The sequence below is a fragment of the Bombina bombina genome, chromosome 4 (assembly GCF_027579735.1).
Source record: "Bombina bombina isolate aBomBom1 chromosome 4, aBomBom1.pri, whole genome shotgun sequence".
Taxonomy (NCBI): Eukaryota; Metazoa; Chordata; class Amphibia; order Anura; family Bombinatoridae; genus Bombina; species Bombina bombina.
This window is the reverse complement of record NC_069502.1, coordinates 810334309-810361798: the sequence shown is the minus strand read 5'-3', so window position 1 is coordinate 810361798 and position 27490 is coordinate 810334309. Positions and strand designations below refer to the sequence as shown.

At 41.2% G+C, this 27490-nt stretch overlaps 2 protein-coding genes across 6 annotated transcripts in view; one reads left to right on the top strand and one right to left on the bottom strand.

The window, feature by feature from the left end:
* LOC128657074 (gastrula zinc finger protein XlCGF26.1-like) overlaps positions 1-3167 on the bottom strand; it is a 226567-nt gene extending 223400 nt beyond the window's left edge. Inside the window, exon 1 of the mRNA XM_053711306.1 lies at positions 3058-3167. The gene's annotated coding sequence lies outside the window, so the exon portion shown is untranslated. The remainder of the gene's footprint in view (positions 1-3057) is intronic.
* The window catches only part of LOC128657077 (gastrula zinc finger protein XlCGF17.1), a 232972-nt gene that overhangs the window by 118043 nt on the left and 87439 nt on the right, over positions 1-27490 (top strand). Inside the window, exons 1-3 of one of the 5 annotated variants that reach the window (XM_053711312.1) lie at positions 3347-3456; positions 12357-12508; positions 19475-19579. The exons of 3 other annotated variants lie outside the window; for them this stretch is intronic. In XM_053711312.1, the coding sequence (XP_053567287.1) occupies positions 12463-12508; positions 19475-19579 (151 nt within the window). In that variant the 5' untranslated portion in view covers positions 3347-3456; positions 12357-12462. Of the gene's footprint in view, positions 1-3346; positions 3457-12356; positions 12509-18841; positions 18973-19474; positions 19580-27490 lie in introns of those variants that run through there. One more of the 5 variants, XM_053711315.1, reaches the window with a different exon arrangement.

Sequence of the window (27490 nt, the reverse complement as noted above, 5' to 3'; positions counted from 1 at the left end):
CTTCCATATTGACAGGCGGCTTACAACCGCATACCATCCTCAGTCAAATGGACAGACCGAACGCTGTAACCAATGGCTGGAACAATTCCTAAGGTCTTTTTGTTCCTCTGAACAACATCTTTGGGCGGGCTTACTACCATACGCTGAATTTTGCTATAACAACACCTTACATGCCACCACTAATCAAACTCCATTCTACTCGAATTACGGATTTCATCCAACATTCCAATTGTATCCTACTCAAGATTCTTCTTCTCCTTCAATCGCTGAGCTTTCCCAAAGCATTTCCTCGAATTTCACTCGTATTGAATCCTCCATTGAAAACGCAAAAAGGCTCTATAAACGGTACTACGACAGACGCAGGACAGCTCCTCCAAAATATGAAGTAGGTGACTTGGTATGGCTTTCTACAAAACATTTACGTATGAACACTCCATGCAGGAAGTTATCTCCACTCTTTGTTGGTCCTTATCCCATAGCTCATATCGTCAATGCCAATGCTGTTCGTCTCACCCTACCTCCTACTATGAAAATCCACCCGACATTTCATGTCTCCCTTCTGAAACCTTACCGGGCAGTGAGGGGTTCCGCCTCATCTTCTTCTCTTCCTCTGGTTTCTGTCGACCCTGATATCGAATATGAGGTTCAATCCATCAAAGATTCCCGCATGATGAATGGGGTTTTACAGTACCTCGTAAGCTGGAAGGGTTACCCACCTGATGAGGATTCCTGGGAACCCTCTGTTAACATCTCCGCACCCAGGTTGGTGTCTCGTTTTCATCAACGGCATCCCGACTCTCCTGGACCCTGAGCTCCGGAGTCGCTCTTAGAAGGGGGGATCCTGTCAGGATATACATCTCTGCCATATACACTATCCTTGGTTGTACTGTTCCTTTAAGGATCACTGCTTCTCATACCTGTCTCCACCCTATTTAAGGCACACCTGTTTCAATCATTCTTTGCTTAGTATTGATATACACTTCAATTGCCTAGCCAGTTTTGTCTGAACTCTGCTCACTCAAATTTGCTACCAGCAACTTTTTCTTTGGATTCAAGTTTTGTCACGAACTTTGCTGCTGTTGCTTTTTACTTGCAACCTTCAGTTTCCTCTGAAACTCCTGTGATTTACTAACCTCCACTTGAATTGTTTTCTTACAATTACCTTGGACGCTCCTGTCTCCTGTCTCAGCACTTCCACGGAGCTCCGCAACTACCGCGGTGACGTCACACGCCAGCTGCTCTCTCTCTCGCTACTCAGCTCTAGCCTGCTCTTCCGACTACGCTGTAAGTGTTACTACTTCTGACTCTCAGCCTTGATATCTGCCAGCACTATAACGCTTACCATTATAATATCCTCAAAATGCATATGTTATTCTCCATGTTTTACTTACAAAAGCCTGCTGAAACTTCATATCATTACTCATCGTTCATTCTGACCATTAATGTCTTATAAATTTGGGTATTCTGATTTAACATCTTACCGGAGGAAGTGTGTTTCATGTTTTCACTGCAGACTAGAGTGTAGCCACTCTTTTCAGCCTGCAATAGGGTTAACATAGCGAATCTCCTCCTTTACATTAATTACAGCCTGCTGATACAGGAAAGCCGCCTTCACACATCCTGTGACTATTGTGGTTTTTAGTATCTTCTTGCTACATACACTCTCTATTGTTGCCACCTTCCATCTCAGCAGTTGTGATTCACCGGACCTGTTCAAAACACTGTGTCTTTATTTTAGATTTCCTAAACCAGTGTGACACCTCCCTCACAACTCAGCCCCTCCTCTGTCTGACACCCAAGCCCCTGTAGAGACTCTCAGCCTCCCTCCATCTCACACCTCAGCTCCTGTAGGGACCATCAGCCCCAATCACACCCCAGCCCCTGTAGAGACTCACAGACCTCTCTCTCACACACACAAGGTATTGGTTCTCAGTCCCCCTCTGTCTCACACCTAAGCACCTGTAAAGTATCTTAGCCCCCCTCTGTCTCACACTCCAGTCACTGTACAGATGCTCAGCCCTCCTCACATCCCAGCCCCTTTATAGACTCTCAGTCTCCTCTGTCTCACACACCCCTGCCCCTGTACAGACTCTCAGCCCCTCTCACACCTCAGCTCCTGTAGAGACTCAGATACCTCTATCACATACAACCCAGTCCCTGTATTGGTTCTCAGTCCCCCTCTGCCTCACACCTAAGACCCTGTACAGTCTCTTACCCCCCACCCCCTCTGTCTCACACACACACAACAGTCCCTGTATTGGTTCTCTGTTCCCCTCTGTCTCACAACTAAGCCCCAGTACAGTCTCTCATCCCCCCTCTGTCTCACCCACCCCACCATGTCTCACACACACTCCCCTCTGTCTCACACACACTCCCCTCTGTCTCACACACACTCCCCTCTGTCTCACACACACTCCCCTCTGTCTCACACACACTCCCCTCTGTCTCACACACACTCCCCTCTGTCTCACACACACTCCCCTCTGTCTCACACACACTCCCCTCTGTCTCACACACACTCCCCTCTGTCTCACACACACTCCCCTGTCTCACCCCCAGCCCCTATACAGACTTTCAGCCCTCCCCTCTGTATCACATTCCAGCCCATGCTCAGCCCTCCTCACATCCAAGCCCCTGTATAGACTCTCAGCCCCCTCTGTCTCACACACCCCAGCCCCTATACAGATTATCAGCCCCCTCTCTCTCTCACATCCCCCCTATTATATACTGTCTCACAGTTCTTATCTGCCCCACACCTAAGCCCCTGTACTGACTATTAACCCCCTCTGGGTCAAACATCAGCCCCTCTCTGTCTTAAACCCCAGCCCCTGTAGAGACCCACTGCACCTCTGTCTCACATCCCAGCCTCAGCCTGTACGGGTACTCAGCTCCCGTCCCCTCTGTCTCGCACATAAACCCCTCCTCCTCCACTTAACCCCTCTCTCTCTCCGCACCTACAGCTCACCCTCTTAACCACACTCTCTGCACACACAGTCCCCCTCACCTATAGGCGGTTAATGTTAATTGTCACGCTTCCTTAAATCACATATATATCACCTGGTAGTAGCTAGATCCAGTCCGGTTAAAGGACAGATGAGGTCACTGCAGTCACGTGGCTTCTGTGAGTTCACGGTCCTTTTGCTGCAAGGGATCTAGCTGCTACTTAAGGATAATGTACTGGAACTAGTTCTGGAAGGAGGCTCTGTGTGTGGGGCAGAGGGATCCTCTTTATATTAATATTTATCTGTAAATAATGCACTGGTGAGGTATTTGTATGTGAGGCAATAGGAATATCTATATAATATTATATACCTGTAGATAAGGTACTAGAATTATTGAACAAAAGTATCAACCTTGGGACCTCGCCTCTTTTACCGAACGTGACGAAATGCATACAGCTTCCGCTGCACTGCATGCTGGGAGTAGGTTCGTGGTTTCCTGCTGAATATCACGCTGGTAATTGTCTTCTTTGACTTACAGTACTTTCCTGTGTTTGTTTCCTGGGATGTGCTGACTCTCAGCCTAATAACCAAGTCAGTAATTTAGCTATAAACGGATGGTTGTCATATGTGTGCAATGTTGTTTTAGTATAACTGTATTAGTGTGTGTGTAACTGTTTTATACTGTGTGTAATAAATGTGTAACTAATTGCGGGAGGAGCAGCACAATTCCACATTTCTACATGATATGTAGCTGCATATAAGGCCTATAAACTATGTGTTTTGTTCTGTATATTAGATTGCAGGGAAGTGCAATGCATATTAGGTAGAAGGAATATTATATATGTATATTAGGTACTGGGGAAGGGGATTTGTGTGCGCTTGGCCTTGTGCAGAGGGAACCTCTCTATAGTATATATCTGTATATAAGGTACATGGAGAGCTGTTTGTTATGCATAGTCAAAGGGCTATTATGATGTAAAATTACATAGCGACTCTAATGCTATTTCACCCCACACATAGGTGGAACGTCTCTACTAAGGTTTTGTAGAAGTTGGCTCTGTTTGAGTGAGAGGGAACCTGTGATAATATGTACTGTATATCTATAAGGTACTGGGGAGGGGTCTGTATATGTGAGAGGTAGAGGGAACATCTCTATAATATATGTCTGTATAAAAGATACAGTGAGGGGTCTGTGTATATGTTAGGTAAAGGGAACTTCACACACACACATATATATATATATATATATATCTTGGTTTACTTACCCAGCAATGACGAAACTGGCTTCCTCCAATCACGGCAATACCTGATTGGAGGATTTCAGAATCGTCATTGCTGACGTATGAAGAGGCTTGCGACAGGCTGGTGAAGCACTGGAGCGGCTTCAAGAAGAAAAGGTAAGTATATTTTAAAAAAACGTCTGAAATGTCAATTTTCATGAATGAAAGTGCCCTTGTTTTTAATAGTTTTTTTTTTTTTTAAACAAAAACTGGCACTTTCATATGGAATTTGACCTTCACTTTAAGGTCCTTAAAATGATGTTAAAGTTTGAAGTCCTCTGACTTCATGAGAATACGTTCGTAATACCCAGTAGCTACAGAACAAGTCTTTTTTCCACACTCCCTAAATAGTGTTTACAGACAGCCCTCCTGCTGGAGCGGTCTGTGTAATGTGCTTTGTGCAGTACTATGTTCAAAGGCAGAAACGATGCAGATATACACACAAGCTGCAGAATTTCACTTCCCTTTCCCCCTCCAGGTTACCACAGATCTCCTCCAGTCTCTGCACAACCTAATTAAATGCTGTGGTAACCGGGATGGGGAAGGGAAGTGGAATTCCTGCAGCGTTAGAACGGACTGTGTGAAATCAGCAGACACAGATAAACACAGAAGCTGCTAAACTCAGTAGCATATTTTCCCTTCTGTCCGTTGTAACTCTGCAGGAATTCCACTTCCCTTCCCCCTCCAGTTACCACAGATCTCCTCCAGTCTCTGCACAACCTAATTAAATGCCGGTAACCGGGAGGGGGAAGGGAAGTGGAATTCCTGCAGAGTTAGAACGGACTGATTGGGAAAATATGCTACTGAGTTTAGCAGCTTCTGTGTTTATCTGTGTCTGCTGATTTCACACAGTCCGTTCTAACGCTGCAGGAATTCTACTTCCCTTCCCCATCCCGGTTACCACAGCATTTAATTAGGTTGTGCAGAGACTGGAGGAGATCTGTGGTAACCTGGAGGGGGAAAGGGAAGTGAAATTCTGCAGCTTGTGTGTGTATATCTGCATCGTTTCTGCCTTTGAACATAGTACTGCACAATGCACATTACACAGACCGCTCCAGCAGGAGGGCTGTCTGTAAACACTATTTAGGGAGTGTGGTAAAAAGCTTTGTTCTGTAGCTATTGGGTATTACGAACGTATTCTCATGAATTCAGAGGACTTCAAACTTTAACATCATTTTAGGACCTTAAGCAGCAAAATTAATAAAACATGTTAATTAAAAACTTTATTTTCGGGGGGGGCGGAGCCTGCGACAGTCGGAGATGGCCACACTTGTGTAGAGCTCCGTACACAACAACAGCGGGACCTGCGATCTAACACCTCAGATGGCACATGTTGGACAGCATAACCTAACCTGATGTAGCCCAAAGACTACCGCATATATTGACAGTGTCTCCTTAGCCTCCGGCGGTTACACCCGCCCAGTTAACAACCTGCGCCACACAGAGATATTATAAGGCCCGTGACTTAAACCAGGCTGTAGTTAGACATGGCCATACAAACATAGCAGAAGGACACAGTCTGACCGAAGAGTGCACCACCGCAGGCAGTCATTAGCCTGCACCCAAAATACAGACTGGGAACTTCAGGAACCGCTAAGGCCTATAATAGTGCGTTAGCGTGAACCTTGCAAATAATCAAATATGCAAAATATGTGATAGGTGAGGGAGTCACGGACACATGGACATGTATACTGGATATGACTAGGCCCTCACACAAAGCTTGAAAGCGGCCTACAGAGATGCATCTTGACACACCGTAGAATGGGAAGGCCCAAGGCATAGGAAGCTAACACAACTTTTGTATAGCGCAGATAAGCATAGTTTTTTATTATTGCACAAACTGCATATGTCCTGACACGAAGGATAACCAGTCTGAGAGCACTGTTTGTTAATTGCAGCAGCTTCTAAGATAACTTGCACCTATACACTGCATTATGTCTCACCGCAGAACCACTAAGGCTGATAAAGCCTTGAAGCTAGTAACCTCTGGGACTAGCTCTTTAAATAGCTACTTTAAGAATATTAACAAGCTCAAAACTGCGACTAACTTCACAGATGAAGAACAGGATGACCCAGACGGAGATACACCTTATTCTGTATCCAATCCCAGTTCCCCAGCGGCAACTACTGCTCTTGAAGATGGCCCTGTTACTTTAAAAGCAATGGAAGCTTTGATCAGCCAAGTGAAAGTGTGCATACGTGAAGTGTGCAGATTTAAAAAAAGGCATAAATTAATTGGGGTATAGAGTAGAGGCGCTAGAAGAGGACAGAGAGGTGCTCGTCAAAGACATGGATGACATGTGACACACCGTGACTAACCAACAGGCACAAATTAATGATCTGGAAAACAAACTTGACGACATCGAAAACAGGACACGCAGAATCAACCTGTGCATCAGAGACATACCGGAGTCAGTAAATAGTGAAACATTACCAGAATTTCTACAAAGTTTGTTTCAATCCTTAGCAATAGCTAATTCCATAGTGATGGAAGACGTCCAATTAGATGGGGCACATCGCTCCCTGCGCCCCAAACCTGGGGATAATCAACCACCCCGAGATGACATACTACGCTTTCAGTCATATAAGGACAGAGAAAAGATATACAACTTTTCTAGAGCGCAACCTGCCTTTTCACATATGGGATCTCGAACACAAATATATCAAGACCTCTCGGCTAGGACTTTACTAAGGCGAAAAAGAGTATCACACCCTAACTACGCATCTCCGTTCCATGCAGATACCCTATAGATGGGGATTTCCAGTATCTTTGCAAATCAACAAAAATGGTAAACGCCACATCTCTCAAGATCCAGCTCACACGGTCTCCTTTTGTGAGCAACTAAATATCCCTCCACCACATCCCTCAGAGGTAACGGAGCAATCGCCTTCTAAGCTTCCTAAGCAAGCACCCAAGGCCCAGAGAAAGACCTAGGCAGATGCAGCAGCTCTCGGATCTAAAAAAAAAAAACCTCCAAGGACACTTATGGAAGATACTTGAACACTGCCAGATTTTGGTTATTCTGGATTAGTTCCCTGGTTTGGGGGATGGACAATGTCCTTCTTAACTACATGTTCTTTGCCAGGTTTTCAAGTAATTTTGTTAGTTTTCTTTTTTCTCTTCCAGATGTTATAAATAACTGTTTATAGTACTCACTGTTACTCCTCAACTTGGAGATGCCACAAAGCATTTATTACTACGCTGTATACCGCAGAGACTATTTATGTGCTATTTTACATTTATTGATGCTGATGCTTTCCTTTTGTTTCCTACAGATGTAACTTTCCCATACCTTTAATGGTAACTGACATTGTAATGGAGATAGGATGATTTAGATTTTAACCACTTTAAATGTCTACTATAATATAGTTAACCTCCAGAATTGTCACTATTATAGAACCAGTAAGATTATCTTAATGCCTACATGTACTAATATGTTGTTGACCCTAGCTGTTTGCGGGTCCCGTTTGTTTATTTGTGTTTACACCCCTTGTTTTCTGCAGTTTTCTTTTTCCTAGTATTGAGAAATATACTAAAAAAAAAAAAAAAAAATCCTAATTTTTTACCGAGGATATTCTTTCACACCCTTTCCCCTTAGCCTTATTTTTACATTACCCCCTCCCTCCCCCTACCTTCCCCGTTCCCTTGAACTAGATAGCAAACCCTCCTCCTCAGCCCAAGACCTAACAAGACACGTACACAATAATAGCCCTAGCGTCATATTAACTAGCGACAATGCCCCCTAATAGCCAATTCACTATAGCTACACAAAATGTCAAAGGCTTCCTGTCACCGGAGAAACGCTCCATCGCCTTGCATGACTTTCATAAACGTAAACTAGACATAGTACTCATACAAGAGATGCATTTCGCTAAAGAACCTAGCATTTCTATAGTCATTATGACCAGTATTTCCTTGGCTCAGGGCCAAACAAAGACGGGGTAGGCATATTGTTCCGCAAAGGATCCCCCTTTGAATTGATACAAAAGCATTAAGGGCAGACTCTTAATACTGGTTGGACTATACTATTGGAAACCGATCACAATAGTAAATATTTATGCACCTAACAGACCATCTCCCTCCTTTTTCCGACCAGCTAATAATAGACTTTTGGATGCGGCAAAAGGCCCGATTATAATAGGAGGCAATTTTAATTTCCCCATTGGCCCATCACTTGATAGCTCAACTGTTCGCTCATATATGAGCAATATTTAAATAAAAGAAAACTGGTCCGCGCTATGCGTCCTACCCTTATTTAACACTTGGCATATAACACACCCGGGAATCAAGGATGTGATGGATACCCAAGGCTACCCCGACTGGGTAGCTCCGCCAAACGGGTCCTGCTTCCTCCCTGCCGATTGCAGCTATGTAGCTGGCAAGTGACCACAGCCTGTAGCCACCCCTGATGCCCGACAGCACCAGTACTCAGGGTCCCACCCTGTGGCAGACTCCAGCTACCAGACTAGGTAGCTCTGTCAGTGTCCTTCCTCTGCCTGGAACAGGCTGCTATGTAGCCCTGGAAAAGTGATTTTAGCTGGAGCAAACCCAAATAACTAGCCTAGCATTCAGGTTTAACAGGAACTGATTTTATTGAAAACATACACTCCTTTTATACAGTCAGCTCATCTTGATAAGTCATTATACACACAACCAACAGCTAGGGTAAGGGCAAACAGTGTTTTATCCTGCGCGTTTCACATTAAAAATGGGACTTGTCAAGGATACCCACTGTCACCACTCTTATTTGCCCTCATGGTAGAAACATTCCCGGCACGCACTAGGCAGAACCCGGAGATTTATGGGCTGTCCATTGGATCAGTTCATCAAAAATGTTTATTATATATTGCATTTACATTGACATCCCCCACCTTGACAGTACCCACCCTTCTCAGAGAACTTGCGTCCTTTAAGATAGTTTCTAACTTCTCCATTAATCTGGACAAATCGATATTACTGCCTATTCACCTCTCAGCTCAAGACATAGAATACCTCGCAACTTACAATGACTTCCTCTTTGAATCCAAAATGCTTTATCTGGGGGTGCACATCACTTCATGGGTAACAGAGTTGTTCGACCTTAATTATGTTCCCTTACAAAAAGAAACACAAACACTCCTGAACACATGGAATAAAAATGGTCATCTTTCCTGGATGGGCAGAGTCCATGCAGTGAAGATGACGATTCTTCCAAAATTTCTTTACCTGTTTCAAACACTCCCAATAAAGTTACCCCAGCCGTACCTCCGTCTGATACAAAGAATTTTTGAATCATTCATATGGTCCCAGCGGAAGGCGCGCGTCCCCAAAAATAATATATATCTAGCTAAAGAAAACAGAGGTATGGGAGCACCTAACATATTCGATTATTATAGGGCTTCCCACCTTGCCCGGATAGTAGCCTGAAACCACTCTTCCCTGGAAAAAACATGGACTCAGATGGAGTCCCTTTTAACAAGTATAAACCTCAGGGAAATCTGTTGGATCCCTTTTAAACACAGACCCAAAACTAAACTACCTAACTTATGTAGACAGTACCCTCAAAGAATGGGATAAGCTTCTACGTGTGAACCCGACCCTCTCGAGCCCCATCTCACCCATGATACCCTTACTTGATAATCCTGACTTTGGTTCTCTCAAATTCCCATAAATGGCCATAGTTGACGGTAAACCCTCAAATATCCCAGGACACATGATCATTAAAGATTGCCATATCAATACGCAAGAAGCTATTGCCCAAGAAATAGGCCCCCTTTTACACAATGGTACCCTTACTTTCAGTTACGACATGCAGTTACCACATCTCTACACAGAAGCAATATAGTCAGGCCACACACACCATTTGAAGCACTTTGCTCAAACACCGGATATACTAGATCTCATATTTCCTTGATACATAAAATATTACAGCGCCTTGCAGCGAGCAATAGACCATCCTATGCACAGAGATGGGAAAATGAGCTCCATGCAGAACTATCAGATGCACAATGGAGTAGAATTTTTGACACAATTAAAAAATCTTCACTCTCCCAAACTATAGTAGAGATGAATTACAAATTGCTGTCTCAATGGTATCTGACGCCCAAAAGGCTACATAGTATATACCCAGGTGCTTCCCCGCTTTGCTGGAGAAGATGTGGGGAGGTGGGCGACCTTTTGCACATTTGGTGGGGCTGCCCACTTCTCCGCACATATTGGAAAAACATCTCCGACAGTATTAATAACATCTTAAACATAGATGTCGACTTAACCCAGTCAGTAGTACTACTTAATGCTATCCCGAAAATCACATGTCAAATCATACGAAAACTTTTTCAGTATATGCTGAACAGTGCTAAACGCTTAATTCCTAGACTCTGGAAGACTGCCCAGCCCCTGACTCATTCGTCATGGGTTAGAGAGGTTGCACACGTACTAGAACTGGAGAAGATACATTATACATACGTGGGTAGACAAGACTTCATCTTAGATGTTATCTTTCTATGGGAACAAAGACCTAGAGTTCAGTAGAGACGTGGAAGAATACATGGTCACCTATACCTGTGCAGGTTTTGGACCACTTAGACAATAAAGTGGGCTCTACCTGCCCTTTCCCTTCCTCATCCCTCCTCCATCCCTCACCTAATCTTTCCCTCCCCCTCTCCTTTTCCCCCTTCTTTCTTAATTTTTTTTTATTCTTATTCTTAATATTGTTCGTCTTAGGCATCATATATAGCAATGCCAGAATGTAGCGATGTGAATCTATGAGAAATGCTTAGTCAATTGTCCGCCCAAGAATCTCACTGCATGGATGTAAATGTGTAGTTATGTGACGATGTAATGCTATCATTTTTTCTGTTACTGTTTTTACGATATTAGCTTAGACGGCTCTCTTCATTTTAGAGACGTCATCTGAATGCCTTTTATGTTTTCTTGTATGTTTGTTATTTTTTGTTATTATTAAAAAGTAATACAAAATATTTAATTAAAAAAAACAAAAAAAAAACTTTATTTTCTTTTAATGCTTTATTTAATTAGCCCATATTTTGAGTGTATAATGTCCCTTTAAGTGATAGTAGCTCAGGCAGACAAAGTGATAAAAGCAGATTCATCCTTGTGACACAGACGAGACTTTAATCCTGGGAAGTCTGTTTAATTGATGGAACTGCCGGGGTATAAATAGCGCTTCTTATCAAACTCCAGGTGCCTTTAAACAATTTTGATGATGTGGAAAAATAATAATTGCAGTATAGTGTAAAACTGTGCATGGGTACACAAGGGAATTCCAGAAAACTATCACCAATTTGGGCTTATATTTTCATTAATTATCTAATTAATGCAAACCAAAGTTGGTTTCTAAAAGTGCTAGGTCTATTGAAAAGACAGCATACAGTTTGCGTGGGTAACTCACAGAAGAAATAAACACAATGGAATTGATATTCAAAAGCGATAAATGTAAATGGTTGGACACGGCTTCAGCACAAGGTTGTCAAATGGCTCAAATTAAACGGTTAAAGATTTGTAAATAGTAACATAAAATAAAAAAGCTATGTTTTGTTAGAGAAGTTAAAGGGACGGTCTACTCCAGAATGTTTATTGTTTTAAAAAGATAGATAATCCCTTTATTACCCATTCTCCCTAAGGGTGATGTGGGAAGCCAGACGTGAACCCATTGCTCAGTGTGCCTAGAGCTTTATTACCCATTCCCTAGTTTTGCTTAAACAGCATGGTTGTATTAATAAACTTTTTACCTCTGCGATTACCTTGTATCTAAGCCTCTGCAGAATGCCCCTTTATTCCAGTTCTTTTGACAGACATGCATTTTAGCCAATCAGTACTTACTCCTAGGTAACTCCACGTGCATGTGCACAATGTTTTCTATATGGCACAAATGAACTAACGCCCTCTAGCTGTGAAAAACTGTCAAAATGCCCTGAGATAAGAGGCGGCCTTCAAGGCCTTAGAAATTAGCTTATGAGCCTACATATGATTAGCTTTCAACAAAGAATACCAAGAGAACAAAGCAAAATTGATGATAAAAGTAAATTGGATGTCCTATCTGAATCATGAAAGTTTAATTTTGACTAGACTGCCCCTTTAATGTATTCCCCTTATGACAACAAACTGAACTTGAGACTCTCTCTCTGTGTTTAGGCTCCTGTTACTGTGAAGATCACGTATAATGGACGTCACTGCGTTTGTCAGTAAAGGGGAAACATTATAAGAATATCTGATAAATTCATTTGTGCTGAACAAGACAATGTCTGACAAGAACCAAACCTCAGACCTTCCTGATGCACACAGAGGTAAGCAGGATGTCACATGTATGTCACCTGGTTTTGTCATCACAATTGAATAATATTTACATTAACTAACCAGAAACCTCAGTGATCTGTTCGTCTTAAAGGGACATAGGGGTTGATATTGGTAATGTACAGAAGTCTTTACTACGCAGTTTATAAAATCCTGCTTTACTCCTGTTGTTAATGACCAGATCGGCACTATGTGCTCATGCCCAGTCTCTTCGTAAAGAGCGCTTATTGGTAGGTAAGCTCCATGCATAGTGTACCAACCAATCAGCTATTGCACATGTTGCCTATTTCTTATATACAAAATGTCTAGACATGGTTTTGTTTGTTTTGTAGGCACTTTGCATTGCACAATGTCTTGCTCTGGTGTTCTTGAATTGTACAACACCAGCTGATGAAATCGGAGTGCAATCTATACATGACAGCAGTGCTTGTCATCAGAGTATACTGACATAGGCTCACAAGCGTGCTCTATAAATGGCAGAAGTGTTTGTCATCAGAGTATACTGACATAGGTTCACAAGTGTGCTCTATAAATGGTAGTAGTGTTTGTCGTTAGAGCATTCAAAAGTAGATTCAGGAGCACGCTCTATATGTGCAGCAGTGCTTGTCATGAGAGCATACTGAGGTAGGCTCAGAAGTGCACGCTATATATGGCAGTAGTGCTTATCATGAGAGCATACTGAGGTAAGTACAGGCGCATTCTCTATATATGACAGCAGTGTTTGTCATGAAAGCATACTGAGGTAGAACAGGAACTTGCTCTATACATGGCAGCAGTGTTTGTTATGAAAGCATACTGAGGTAGAACAGGAGCGTGCTCTATATATGGCAGCAGTGCTTGTTGTGAGCCCATACAGAGGTAGGCACAGGAGCACTGTCAATATATGGGATAAGTGTTTGTCATGAGATCATACTGAGGAAGGCTTAGGAGCGCTCTCTATATATGACAGCAGTGTTTGTCATGAGATCATACTGAAGTAGGCACAGCAGTGTGCTCTATATATTGCAGCAGTGCTTGTCATGAGACAAGGCTCAGGAGCGCTCTCTATACATGGTAGTAGTGCTTGTCATGAGAGCATACAGAGGTAGAACACGAGCGTGCTCTATATATGGCAGCAGTGCTTGTCGTTAGACCATATATAGGCACAGGAGCACTGTCTATATGGCAAAAAGGTGTAGAGTCCACAGCACTTTAAGTATCTGTTTATTAAATCATAACAGACAGGTAAATGTGCACATTTTGCTTTAATAAACAGATGCTTATTCATAGTGCTGTGGACCTGTTAGGAGCCTTGCCCGTGACTCCAGTCCTACGTGCACTACCCCAGATGGGAGTTCCAGGTGCTGAGCTTTACATTATCTGTTGTTTCTATATATGGGAGTAGGGTTTGTCATGAGAGCATACTGAGGAAGGCTCAGGAGCGCTCTCTGTATATGACAGCAGTGTTTGTCCTGAGATCATACTGAGGAAGGCTCAGGAGTAGGGCTGCAACTAACGATTTTTTTCAATTAATCGACTAATCGGATAAAATATAAATGATTTTTTCCTATATTTAAAATAAAATCCACATACTGAGTGTTATAAATATAAACTTTATAAAACAACTGTTGGTCCAATTTTTTAAGCAGCAGAATTTTTTTTTATAATTAAGCAAAACAAAACCACAAACTGTTTGAAAAGAGGTAGAATGAGGTAGATTACCACTGTTTATCACATTCTGTTATTCACTCTTTCAGAAACTTTGCATTGAAATGCAAAAATAACATGTCCACATGCTCCTGGCTCTCTTTTTTGCAGGTAATTTTGACTTCAGCAGAGAAGAGGCACTCAGATGGTGTTGAGGTGCCTGAGATGCATAAGTAGGTTTTTGCCAATTTCACCAAGGTGTGCTATTTATCTTTGTTAGTTCTCCACCAATGCAAGGGCCTCTCAACAAAGTAAGCCTGGACTTCATTATAACATAAAAATATCTTGAATATCCATATGCAGTAGTAAATATCCATCTATAAGGTTAGGGGGAAAATATCTAGTCTACTCTTAAAATAACAGATGAATATTTACATAGGTTGAATCTGGTACATTTTCCAATTAATTAAAATAGAATTCATATAACAAGTGCCATCAATCTAGGGCTAGGTGTAAATTACAAGCTGTGCTCTATATCATGCAAAGCATAGCCCCAAATCACCTGATTTTATATAAATAATACAAATTATGCCTCCTGTTTTATTTCTGGGTTGCACATAAGACAGGAGAAGTTGTAAACTTAAAAAGAAACTTATAGTGTCCTAAAAAAGTGAAAAGTAAACGTCTGTAGAGGTCCTTTAGGCTGAGGACAAAACCATAAAGCACAATACCCTGTGCAGGATCTCATTGGAGTGAAGCAGCTGGTGCTGTGCACAGAACAACTAATTGCAAACCAATTAATTGATTTTGAGATTCGTTGACAGCTATTTTCATAATAAATTATTATCGATTATGCCGATTAGTTGTTGCAGCTCTACTCAGGAGTGCTCTCTCTATGGCAGCAGTGTTTGTCATGAGAGCATACTGAGGTATGGTTAGGAGCGCTCTCTGTATATGGCAGCAGTGTTTGTACTGAGATCATACTGAGGAAGGCTCAGGAGCAGAGCTGCAACTAACGATTATGGGCTGATTATTTTTTTCAATTAATCGACTAATCGGATAAAAAATAAATGATTTTTTCCTATATTTAAAATAAAATCCACATACTGAGTGTTATAAATATAAACTTTACATTAAAACAACTGTTGGTCCAATTTTTTAAGCAGCAGAACAATTTTTTTTATAATTAAGCAAAACAAAACCACAAACTGTTTGAAAAGAGGTAGAAGTAGAATGAGGTAGATTACCACTGTTTATCACATTCTGTTATTCACTCTTTCAGAAACTTTGCATTGAAATGCAAAAATAATAACATGTCCACATGCTCCTGGCTCTCTTTTTTGCAGGTAATTTTGCCTTCAGCAGAGAAGAGGCACTCAGATGGTGTTGAGGTGCCTGAGATGCATAAGTAGGGTTTTGCCAATTTCACCAAGGTGTGCTATTAATCTTTGTTAGTTCTCCACCAATGCAAGGGCCTCTCAACAAAGTAAGCTTGGACCTCATTATAACATAAAAATATCTTGAATATCCATATGCAGTGGTAAATAATCATCTATAAGGTTAGGGGGAAATATCTAGTCTACTCTTAAAATAACAGATATATATTTACAGAGGTTGAATCTGGTACATTTTCCAATTAATTAAATAGAATTCATATAACAAATGCCATCAATCTAGGGCTAGGTGTAAATAACAAGCTGTGCTCTATATCATGCAAAGCATAGCCCCAAATCACCTGATTTTATATAAATAATACAAATTATGCCTCCTGTTTTATTTCTGGGTTGCACATAAGACAGGAGTAGTTGTAAACTTAATAAGAAACTTATAGTGTCCTAAAAAAGTGAAAAGTAAACGTCTGTAGAGGTCCTTTAGGCTGAGGACAAAACCATAAAACACAATACCCTGTGCAGGAGCTCATTGGAGTGAAGCAGCTGGTGCTGTGCACAGAACAACTAATTGCAAACCAATTAATTGATTTTGAGATTTGTTGACAACTATTTTCATAATAAATTATTATCGATTATGCTGATTAGTTGTTGCAGCTCTACTCAGGAGTGCTCTCTATATGGCAGCAGTGTTTGTCATGAGAGCATACTGAGGTAGGCACAGCAGCATGCTGTATATGAGGCAGCAGTGATTGTCATGAGAGCATACAGAAGTAGGTACAGGAGAGCTCTCTATATATGGCAGTAGTGTTAGTAATGAGAACATACTGAGGTAGGTACAGGCGCATGCTCTATATGAGGCAGCAGTGTTTGTAATGAGAGCATACTGAGGTAGGTACAGGATCATGCTCTATATGAGGCAGCAGTGTTTGTAATGAGAGCATACTGAGGTAGGTACAGGATCATGCTCTATATGAGGCAGCAGTGTTTGTAATGAGAGCATACTGAGGTAGGTACAGGTGCAAGCTCTATATGAGACGGCAGTGTTTGTAATGAGAGCATACTGAGGTAGGTACAGGATCATGCTCTGTATGAGGCAGCAGTGTTTGTAATGAGATCATACTGAGGTAGGTACAGGATCATGCTCTATATGAGGCAGCAGTGTTTGTAATGAGAGCATACTGAGGTAGGTACAGGATCATGCTCTATATGAGGCAGCAGTGTTTGTAATGAGAACATACTGAGGTAGGTACAGGCGCATGCTCTATATGAGGCAGCAGTGTTTGTAATGAGAGCATACTGAGGTAGGGGCAGCAGTGTTTGTCAAGAGCACATACTGAGGTAGGGTCAGGAGCGCACTCTGTATATAGCTGCAGTGTTTAACACAAGAACATACTGAGGTATGCTCAGGAGCGTGCTCCTATATATAGCAGCAGTACTTGTCATAAGAGCATACTGAGGTAGGCACAGGAGAGCGCTCTATATGGCAGCAATGTTTGTCATGAGAGCATACTGAGGTAGGTACAGGAGCATGTTCTATGTATGCCTGAAGTGTTTGTAATGAGAGCATACTGAGGTATATACAGGATCATGCTCTATATGAGGCAGCAGTGTTTGTAATGAGAGCATACTGAGGTAGGTACAGGCGCATGCTCTATATGAGGCAGCAGTGTTTGTAATGAGAGCATACTGAGGTACGTACAGACGCATGCTCTATATGAGGCAGCAGTGTTTGTAATGAGAGCATACTGAGGTAGGTACAGGCGCATGCTCTATATGAGGCAGCAGTGATTGTAATGAGAGCATACTGAGGTAGGTACAGGATCATGCTCTATATGAGGCAGCAATGTTTGTAATGAGAGCATACTGAGGTAGGTACAGGATCATGCTCTATATGAGGCAGCAGTGTTTGTAATGAGAGCATACTGAGGTAGGTACAGGATCATGCTCTATATGAGACAGCAGTGTTTGTAATGAGAGCATACTGAGGTAGGTACAGGAGCGTGCTCTATATGAGGCAGCAGTGTTTGTAATGAGAGCATACTGAGGTAGGTACAGGCTCATGCTCTATATGAGACAGCAGTGTTTGTAATGAGAGCATACTGAGGTAGGTACAGGATCATGCTCTATATGAGACAGCAGTGTTTGTAATGAGAGCATACTGAGGTAGGTACAGGATCATGCTCTATATGAGACAGCAGTGTTTGTAATGAGAGCATACTGAGGTAGGTACAGGAGCGTGCTCTATATGAGGCAGCAGTGTTTGTAATGAGAGCATACTGAGGTAGGTACAGGATCATGCTCTATATGAGGCAGCAGTGTTTGTAATGAGAGCATACTGAGGTAGGTACAGGCGCATGCTCTATATGAGGCAGCAGTGTTTGTAATGAGAGCATACTGAGGGTAGGTACAGGCACATGCTCTATATGAGACAACAGTGTTTGTAATGAGAGCATACTGAGGTAGGTACAGGCGCATGCTCTATATGAGGCAGCAGTGATTGTAATGAGAGCATACTGAGGTAGGTACAGGATCATGCTCTATATGAGGCAGCAGTGTTTCTAATGAGAGCATAATGAGATAGGTACAGGATCATGCTATATATGAGGCAGGAGTGATTGTAATGAGAGCATACTGAGGTAGGTACAGGATCATGCTCTATATGAGGCAGCAGTGTTTGTAATGAGTGCATACTGAGGTAGGTACAGGATCATGCTCTATATGAGGCAGCAGTGTTTCTAATGAGAGCATAATGAGATAGGTACAGGATCATGCTATATATGAGGCAGGAGTGATTGTAATGAGAGCATACTGAGGTAGGTACAGGATCATGCTCTTTATCAAGCAGCAGTTATGGGAGCACATTGAAGTAGGCTCAGGAGCGTGCTTTATGTATGACAGCAGTGCTTGTCGTGAGAGCATACTGAGATAGGCACAGGGTTAAGTTGGATCAAGGGGTTAGATGCATACGATGTGACTGCGCTATTCCAAGATGCTGGTTTATTTCGGCCCATAGTTGGTACCAGTTAACCTTTTAAATTGGGATTTTTTTTCTTTCTTTTTTTTTTCTTTTTTTTTTTTCTTCTAAGCTGTGCTACTGTACTTAATTTTTTTTATTAATTAAATTGTTTTACATAACATCTGTGCCAATTTCTTCCCAAAAGTGATTACATTTTACTCATTGCTGTAAGTGGCTGCATTTAATACAAAGTGTGATTTAATTCGGCTTCAGGATATTATTGTAAAAGAAGATAAAACATACAAACTGCTGCTATATAAGTTTATGTTACACCCTGTACTGTGCTCTATCAGGTAACTTCCTGCTGTAATTACATGGCGTCTAGAGGAAAACCCGGGCACTGGGCTATTAAATGTGAAGGAAGAGAATGAGACAGATGACATGAATAGTCATCAGACTGAAATACATTGCTCCCTCCCTGCCGGTGAGTAGTAATACGTGAGAGTCTGCCGGGGCTGTGCACACAATTCCTTACTGCTCTCCCTCCCTGCCGGGGAGTAGTAATACGTGAGAGTCTGCCGGGGCTGTGCACACAGTTACTTACTGCTCTCCCTCCCTGCCGGTGAGTAGTAATACGTGAGAGTCTGCCGGGGCTGTGCACACAGTTACTTACTGCTCTCCCTCCCTGCCGGTGAGTAGTAATACGTGAGAGTCTGCCGGGGCTTTGCACACAGTTACTTACTGCTCTCCCTTGTAGTTTACTGTCTGCTTTATAAGCGCAGATAACAACATGAGTTTAACCCTTGTTTAGTTTTATACTGGAATATAGAGGATCACAGTAAAAAAAAGGATGAGAGGGAAAAGGAGGAGACTGTTGCGAATTTAGTGCTATTGTCTGTTAGGGAAATACACAAACTATTTTATGGTAAAGTTATAAACAAAACTAGATCATGTGATATAAAAACTGAATCTGCTTTATTGTACAGATGAAGATAACGCTGATATAGTGAAAGTTGAGATAACAGAAGATCTGTGTGTGAGGCATCAGCTGGAAGCACCAGATGAGGAAACCAGTGACAGCATCAGCCCAGGTGAGTGTGCACTTGTGGTGTGTCTGAGGGACACAGGATACAGGTGAGTGTGCACTTGTGGTGTGTCTGAGGGACACAGGATACAGGTGAGTATGTATGTGTGGTGTGCCTGAGGGATGAAGGTCACAGGTAAGTGTGCATCTATGTTGTATCTGAGGGATATGGCTTACATGTGAGTGTGCATAAGTGTTGTGTCTTAAGCACTGGCGTATTTAGGTTTTTGTGCTGCCCTAGGCACTGACATTCTGCTGTCGTCATCCCTTACCCCCTCAGGTTTTAAACCTTTTTTGGTCATAACATTTTTTGGTCAAGACAAGTCAGTCATGATCAAACACTTAACAGAAGCTGCAGTCTGAACACTGGCTTATCTGCCAATGCCCATTTAATTAAGGAAACACTGAGCATCAGTACAAGAATTTGCCCATTGGAATTAAGTCTATGTTGCTACAAAAATAAACTCCACTTCCCACAGGCAGCAGATGAGGAGGTGTGAACATAAAAAAAAACACAATAAAAAGACATTTCACCACTCTCCCCCCCCCCCCCCACCACCACTGTATACGAGATAAACATTAGTAATGTGGTAACGTAATCTTCACAGACAAAAAATGTTCAAGCAGACATAGCAATGTCCATTACAGATTTACATTAAAGCCATAGTAGTAGTTTGCATGAATATAGAGGCTTTAAATATAATAGCAATATGTCTGCATCATTTAACATGCATAATCAGGTGAGATAAAAAATGAGATCAACATCATTCAGCTTCAAAACCACCGCAGCAAGACGAGGTTGGGATACATTGGTTCTATAATTTTAGCAGTTTGCATAGAAACATATCCAGACTTCACAGTGAAATAGAATCCAGACAGACACTACAGTGTGGTGCACGCCGTAACGGCTGAGTAAACCGGAAAGGCAAATACAAAAAGAAAAAACAGCTGCACTCAAAAAGGCTCCAAAAATTTTTTTCTTCACCATGATAATTAAAATGGCACAAGAAAGAATCCTTGTGCCATTTCTTCTACAAGATGCAACGAGTCCACGGATTCATCCTTACTTGTGGGATATTATACTCCTGCTAACAGGAAGTGGCAAAGAGTACCACAGCAGAGCTGTATATATAGCTCTTCCCTTCTCTCCACCCCCAGTCATTCTCTTTGCCTAGGCTAGTAATAGGAAGAGGTAAAGTGAAAGAGGTGTTAAAATGATAGTTTTTAGTTTCTTCAATCAAGAAGTTTTTTATTTTAAATGGTACCGGTGAGTACTATTTTCCTCAGGCAGCATATAGAAGACGATTTCTGCCCTGAGGTTGATGATCTTAGCAGATGTCACTAAGATCCATGTGGGTTCCCACAGAATGGCTGAGGAGTACTAGAGAAATCTTCAGTGTGGGGAACGTTTTCATCAAAACTAACATTGAGTCAAATGATGAGAAGACAACTAAAGGTATATTTAACCTTAGTTCAACAACACTGACAGATAAAGAGAAATCAGTACTCTCTTATGGCTTAAGCTTCGCCCCGTCCAAAGGGATGGATAAATTCCAAACCTTCATCAGTGTTAAAGAACTAGTCAGGAAACTGACTCTGAAAAGGCATTTCCTTAAATCTCCTATTGAGATTCATTCAACACAGTCAAGATACAGTGTGGAAGACCAATTCACACACACTGACCTCAAACCAAGATCCACTTTTTACCCTACTACCTGTAAAGGTAGTGCTATGGAAACGTTCGAAATGAATGTTTGTCAAGACATCAAAAATCTAAGTCTAACCAAGTCAAAAAAGATAAAACACAATCTGAGAAGGTCACAAATAGAGACCGTCAGACGACTTGAGAGGAACTGTAACCTGACTATTAAGCCAGCAGACAAATGTGGCGGCATAGTCATTATGGACAGAATAAGATATGATGAGCAATGCAGAAGGATTCTTAATGATGAAAAGACATACCAGAAGCTCTGCAACAACCCAGTGGCAAAATTTAAGAAGGAATTGGAAGATCTTCTTGCAGGAGCTAGGTCACAAGGAATACTGAATGAGAAGGAGTATAATTACATTAGGGTAACACACCCAATCACCCCGGTCTTCTGTCAATTACCCAAGATCCATAAATCTTTGGACAACCCTCCAGGAAGGCCCATCATATCCAGGATAAGGTCTTTAACAAGCAATTTGTCAGAGTATGTAGATAAAGTTCTACAAAAATATGTCACTAAACTGCCATCTTACTTAAGAGACTCCACCCAAGTCTTGGCCCTATTAGATTCACTAACATGGGAGAACTACATAATGGCCACGTGTGACGTCACTTCACTCTACACGAGTATCCCACACCAACTGGGAATAGAGGCTGTCAACTCCTTCCTAAGTAAAGACTTAGAAGTACCCAAAGAACAACGCCTATTTATACTACAGTATAAACTACATTCTGAACCACAACTACTTCTGTAATGATAATAAGTTTTACAAGCAACTATGTGGTACAGCAATGGGGACCAGGTTCGCGCCGAGTTACGCAAACCTGTACATGGGCCAATGGGAAAACATCTTTTGGGACTCATGCCCAGCCAGCGCGGACCTGGTCCTATACTCAAGGTACATAGATAATAATAATAATTTGCGATTTATATAGCGCTTTTCTCCCTGTGAGACTCAAAGCACTTTACAAATATACCAACATAAGACATAAAAGTTAGGAGTTTCTGAAGGTCACATAAGCGGACTGAATGCCTGATGGAAGAGGTGGGTCTTTAGCTTTTTTTTAAAAGTCTGTAAGGACGGTGCCTCTCTGATTGCGCACAGTAAAGAGTTCCAGAAAGTAGGGGCAGCGTGGCCGAATGCTCTGGAGCCTGAGTTTGTCCTTTATTCTTGGCACTGAGAGGAGGGATGTGTTGGCTGACCTAAGTGAACGGGATGGGATGTAGGGTGTCAGGAGCTCTTTCAGGTACTGTGGGCCTTGGTTGTTTAAGGCTTTGAAGGTCAGCAGGCCAATTTTAAAATATGTTCGCCATTTAATTGGAAGCCAATGCAGGGAGTGGAGAACAGGTGTTATGTGGCAGGAGCGAGTTTGATTGGTCAATAGTCTGGCTGCTGCGTTTTGTACTGTCTGAAGGCGATGGAGTTCTTTTTTTGGGAGGCCCAAGTAAAGTGCATTGCAGTAATCTAGCCTAGAGGATACAAATGCATGGATTAATGTTGGCATATCATCCGGTGGAATTAAGTGTTGTATCCTGGCTATGTTTTTCAGATGAAAGTAGGCAGATTTTATTACGGAGGAAATCTGCTGTTTAAAAGATAGTCCAGCGTCAATCAGCACTCCGAGGTTTTGTACCTTTGATGAACTAATGAGTTTAGAGCCTCCAAGCTCCAGGCCAGTTGGGTGATCGTGGGATATTTTTGATGCCCGGGGTCCCCTCACCAAGAGTAACTCTGTTTTGTCCGGGTTCACTTTGAGACAGCTAGCATTCATCCATTCTATGAGGTCTGTTAAGCAATTATTTATGCGGCATGCTGGGTCTGTAGTATCTGGAGCAAAGGAGAAGTAGAGTTGTGTGTCATCAGCGTAACAATGATATCTTAGGCCATGTCAGTTAATGATGTCCCTCAATGGTAGTAAGTAAATTGCGAATGGCATGGGAGACAGGATAGATCCTTGTGGAACTCCGCAGGCCAGTTCTGTTGGTGCTGATGAGCTTGATCCTGATATTACTCTCTGTGATCTACCAGTGAGGAAAGATTTAAACCAGTTAAGGACTGTGCCTCCTAGACCACAGATGTACTGCAAGCGCTCTATTAGAATCCTATGGTCAATGGTGTCAAATGCAGCTGAGAGATCCAGGAGGATTAGAATGGAGTAATCACCTTTGTCTCTTGCCATGAGGAGATCATTTAGCACTCGGACTAGTGCTGTTTCAGTGATGTGGCGGGATCTGAAGCCTGACTGGAAAGGATCGAATATGTTTAGGCGTGATAGATGGGCTTTCAGTTGAGTTGCCACTACTTTTTCAATTACTTTCCCCAGAAATGGGAGGTTGGATACTGGTCTGTAATTAGTCATGCAGTCTGGGTCTAATAAAGGTTTCTTTAGGAGTGGTTTTACCACAGCTTCTTTTAGAGGATCTGGGAAGTCTCCTGTTTTTAGTGAACACTGCACTATTTTTGTGAGGACTGAGGCGAGTGTTTCAATGCATCTAGATATGAGCTTTTGTATGGTGTTTTTAACTCCTTTTATATCCACATTTGTAAAAGTGGCCCATAAACTGAGGCAATCTGGCATTCCATTGTAGTGGTTCTGGTGTGTAACTGTTTGGCCTTCTGTGATAGCGGTTTGGATTGAGGAAATCTTGTCTCTGAAGAAGTTCGCAAATGCTTCACATTTATCCTGAAAAAAGTTGGTAGGGCTAAGCATGCATGCAGGTTTGCAGAGCCTTTCTACTGTGCGAAACAGTTGCCTGGGTCTATTGTGGGAGAGTGCAATTTCACGTGATAAAAATGAAGATTCTTTATCATCTGGAGTGGCACATTGGAAGATCTAATACACACCATCTAATACACACTATCAACGTAATGAATCTCAATTTGAAGAACCTTAAGTTCACATACGAATACAGCTATGAGAAATTAGATTTCCTTGATTTAAGAATTGAAATAAAGGATGGAAAGATTGAGACGTCAACCTTCTTTAAGGAGGTTGACTGCAATAATTACATCCACAGCATGAGCTGTCACCATCCGACCTGGAAATCGAACATACCTAAGGGGCAACTCCTAAGAGTCAGAAAAAAACTGCTCAAATCCAAAACAATGGGAAAAACAGGCAGAGATATTGAAACAACGCTTTCTTGAAAGAGGGTACGAAAAAGAAACCCTGGAAGAAAGTATTGATGAAATAAGCAAAGTCGACAGAAAGGGCCTAATCAGTTATAGAACCAAATTGGCGACAAATTGGCATGACAACTTGATCAATGTACCTATGATAACAGAATACTGTGCAAACAGACGCATCATAGAGAAAATCATCAAAAAACACTGGACAACACTGAAAGAGGATGACATCATTGGAGAAAAGTTAGTGTCTCAACCTAAATTCATCTATAGAAGAACGAATAATTTAAAAAGTATACTAGCTCCCAGCATCCCAAAGAGCAAAACAAAGAATATCACAGATTACCAAGGAAAGAGTATTAAAGGTTTTTTTCCATGCCCAAGCTGTAAGGCTTGCAAAAACGGATATAAGACCAGTGTATTTTCATCACACCATAAGAAAGATGAGTATAAGATCAAAGATCTCATCAGTTGTCACGATAAGAGTGTAATATACATAATATCTTGTCCCTGTGGTCTTCAGTACATAGGGCAAACATTGAGGGCCCTCAAAGACAGAATTAGGGAACACATTCTGTGTATAGAGAAGGGCAACACAGATACCCCACTATACAAACATTTTGCAATCACACACAAAGGAAATATCAAAGAATTCAGATATTTCGGAATACAAAAGGTCAGGAAAAACTGCAGGGGAGGTAACCATGAGCAGAGATTATTGTACAATAAGTCTAGGTGGATTTTTATGCTCTACTGTCTCTACCCTAAAGGTCTAAACCACAAGGCAGACCTCACACATCTCTTGTCTTTCAAATAAGATCGTTCTATAACTAATAGCTGCCAAAAAACAATATTCCTGAGAGTAGTAGTAGTGACCGAGCGATTATCATAATTTCAACCCACTTGATCCACTGATGATCAAACATCAGTATTAATATATACATTTACTCATCGACTGAACAACGTTATCACAAGATTAGCTCTCAAGCATACTATCTCAGAAAATAGGTAGTAGTGACTGAAAAATTTAATTATTCACGGTTCCCATCAATTGAGATTAATAGCTAATATTATAGACTGGGCCAAATTAAACCAGTCTGACCAGTAGACCTAAATTGGCATTCCAGAAACTCAACCTCTACTAATGGATTACACCATCCTTGTCACTTAACCTAGGTTGGCACTCCCTCCATTATCCTTTACATTAAATTTTAAGATAGAGGATCATATTAATTTTTTAACTGTCATTTGATTTATAAAATGTTTATACTGTTTAGAATATACATTCTGAATTGAAACAGCATTTTGGCTAATAGTTTCCAAAATAGAAACCTTGATATGAAATATTGTGACATTCTGATATAAAGTCTATTAAGTATTCTAAAAACTGGGATGCTTGGAGTAACATAAGCTTAACGTTACATACAGAGGGCAATCAATATAAATCTGCATATATGAGCTTAATGCTATATACAGGCCCTCTTCTATCTCTTTATGCTTGTATTTATCGTATATTCGCTTGGTCTGATCAATATGTTCGTATTATGGTACCCTATTTGCCCAATATCCACTGTTAACTGATTGCACATACGACTATGTGGAAACACATAGAACTATACATTGTCTTTGTAAGAATGTTCTACATCTATCTAAAAGCAACTGCCACCATGAAATGAAAGGTATGCACTATAATTATGCTCTATCATCCACCTCTCGTTGATCTAATACCAATTGCCACCATGGAATGAAATGTGTGCACTTTAACTGTGCTATACCATCCACCTTCAGCTGATCAATAAGCATAACGCATGTATATGTACAAGCCTCGTTTTTGGTCTTATTATATGTGACATTTGTAACACAATAATCACACACATAATCATCAACTCTTTTTTTTTTTTTTATTAGATTTTATTATTTTTCCTCCCATAATATATACAAGTTGTTGAAATACGTATAAACATACTTTAGGGGGATCCTCTAGAATGTTGTAGTCTATTACACATCCCGTAAGCCAAATATCAGCTCCTGATGTAAACATCCGTTGACACATGAAATCTGGAGCTGCGATATATCCGGCCATTACGAAACCGGAAATGACCTGACACGCTGCCTATACAATGGTCCGTCTCAGTGCATATCGCAAATACCCGATGGTACATAAAGCAACGTCACATCCGGCTATTACTAAACCGTAAATGACTAGGCACGTTATATAAACAATAGAAGTCCCAAATAACCCGGAACTTAAACAAAACATATATATATAAAAAATGAAATTACGGCGATCTGATAAACATCAAATATTGGACATAGAGTAGACTTAGACCAGACACCTTTTTTATATGCAAGACACAACCTCACACTGATTTTATTAATATCAAGGATTAGACACTTAAAGGGTAATAACACATTTTTTAAGATCAGGAGATTTCCCAAAATGCATTGGGATTAACAGGAAAGGGCGTACCATTAATTTTGGCGCCAAAACTACCCCAATCACTTTCCAAACCACCCTATATAAGCTCCCAGACATTACATCACAGTATAGTCTTGAGAAAGGCCTAATTAAGGCAGAAACGCGTTGACATACTGGTGAGCTTAATTCTAATTATTTTCTACTGTGTACAAACAGTTTTGCACTATTGTTTTTTCTCTTCTTTTACAGGTTTTTTGTTGTTTGCTATTATGGACATTTAAGTTTTGTTCACTTTTTGGATACCTATCACAGATGAATCTCCCTTTTTGGAAACTATTTATTTCAGTATTTTTTTTGCATTTTTCCTGCATTATCTCTATTTTTTCCTATTTTTTCACTTGGACACTTGAATTTGGATTTTCGATTTTCAATTTTTATTCATTGATGCACATATCCACAACACCAAGCACATCTTCACGACACCCTAGGAGGATTTACTACATTTGCCTTTCACTTTGGAGACTTTTATTTGGATTCATATACACTCATTTGGTCACATTGATTTCTGATCACTTTGCAGCTCTCTTTGCTGCTAGCTGCTAATCATATTTGTTTTTTTAACAAATTTTTGTAAATTTTGAAGATCTTATTTGTATTATGTCT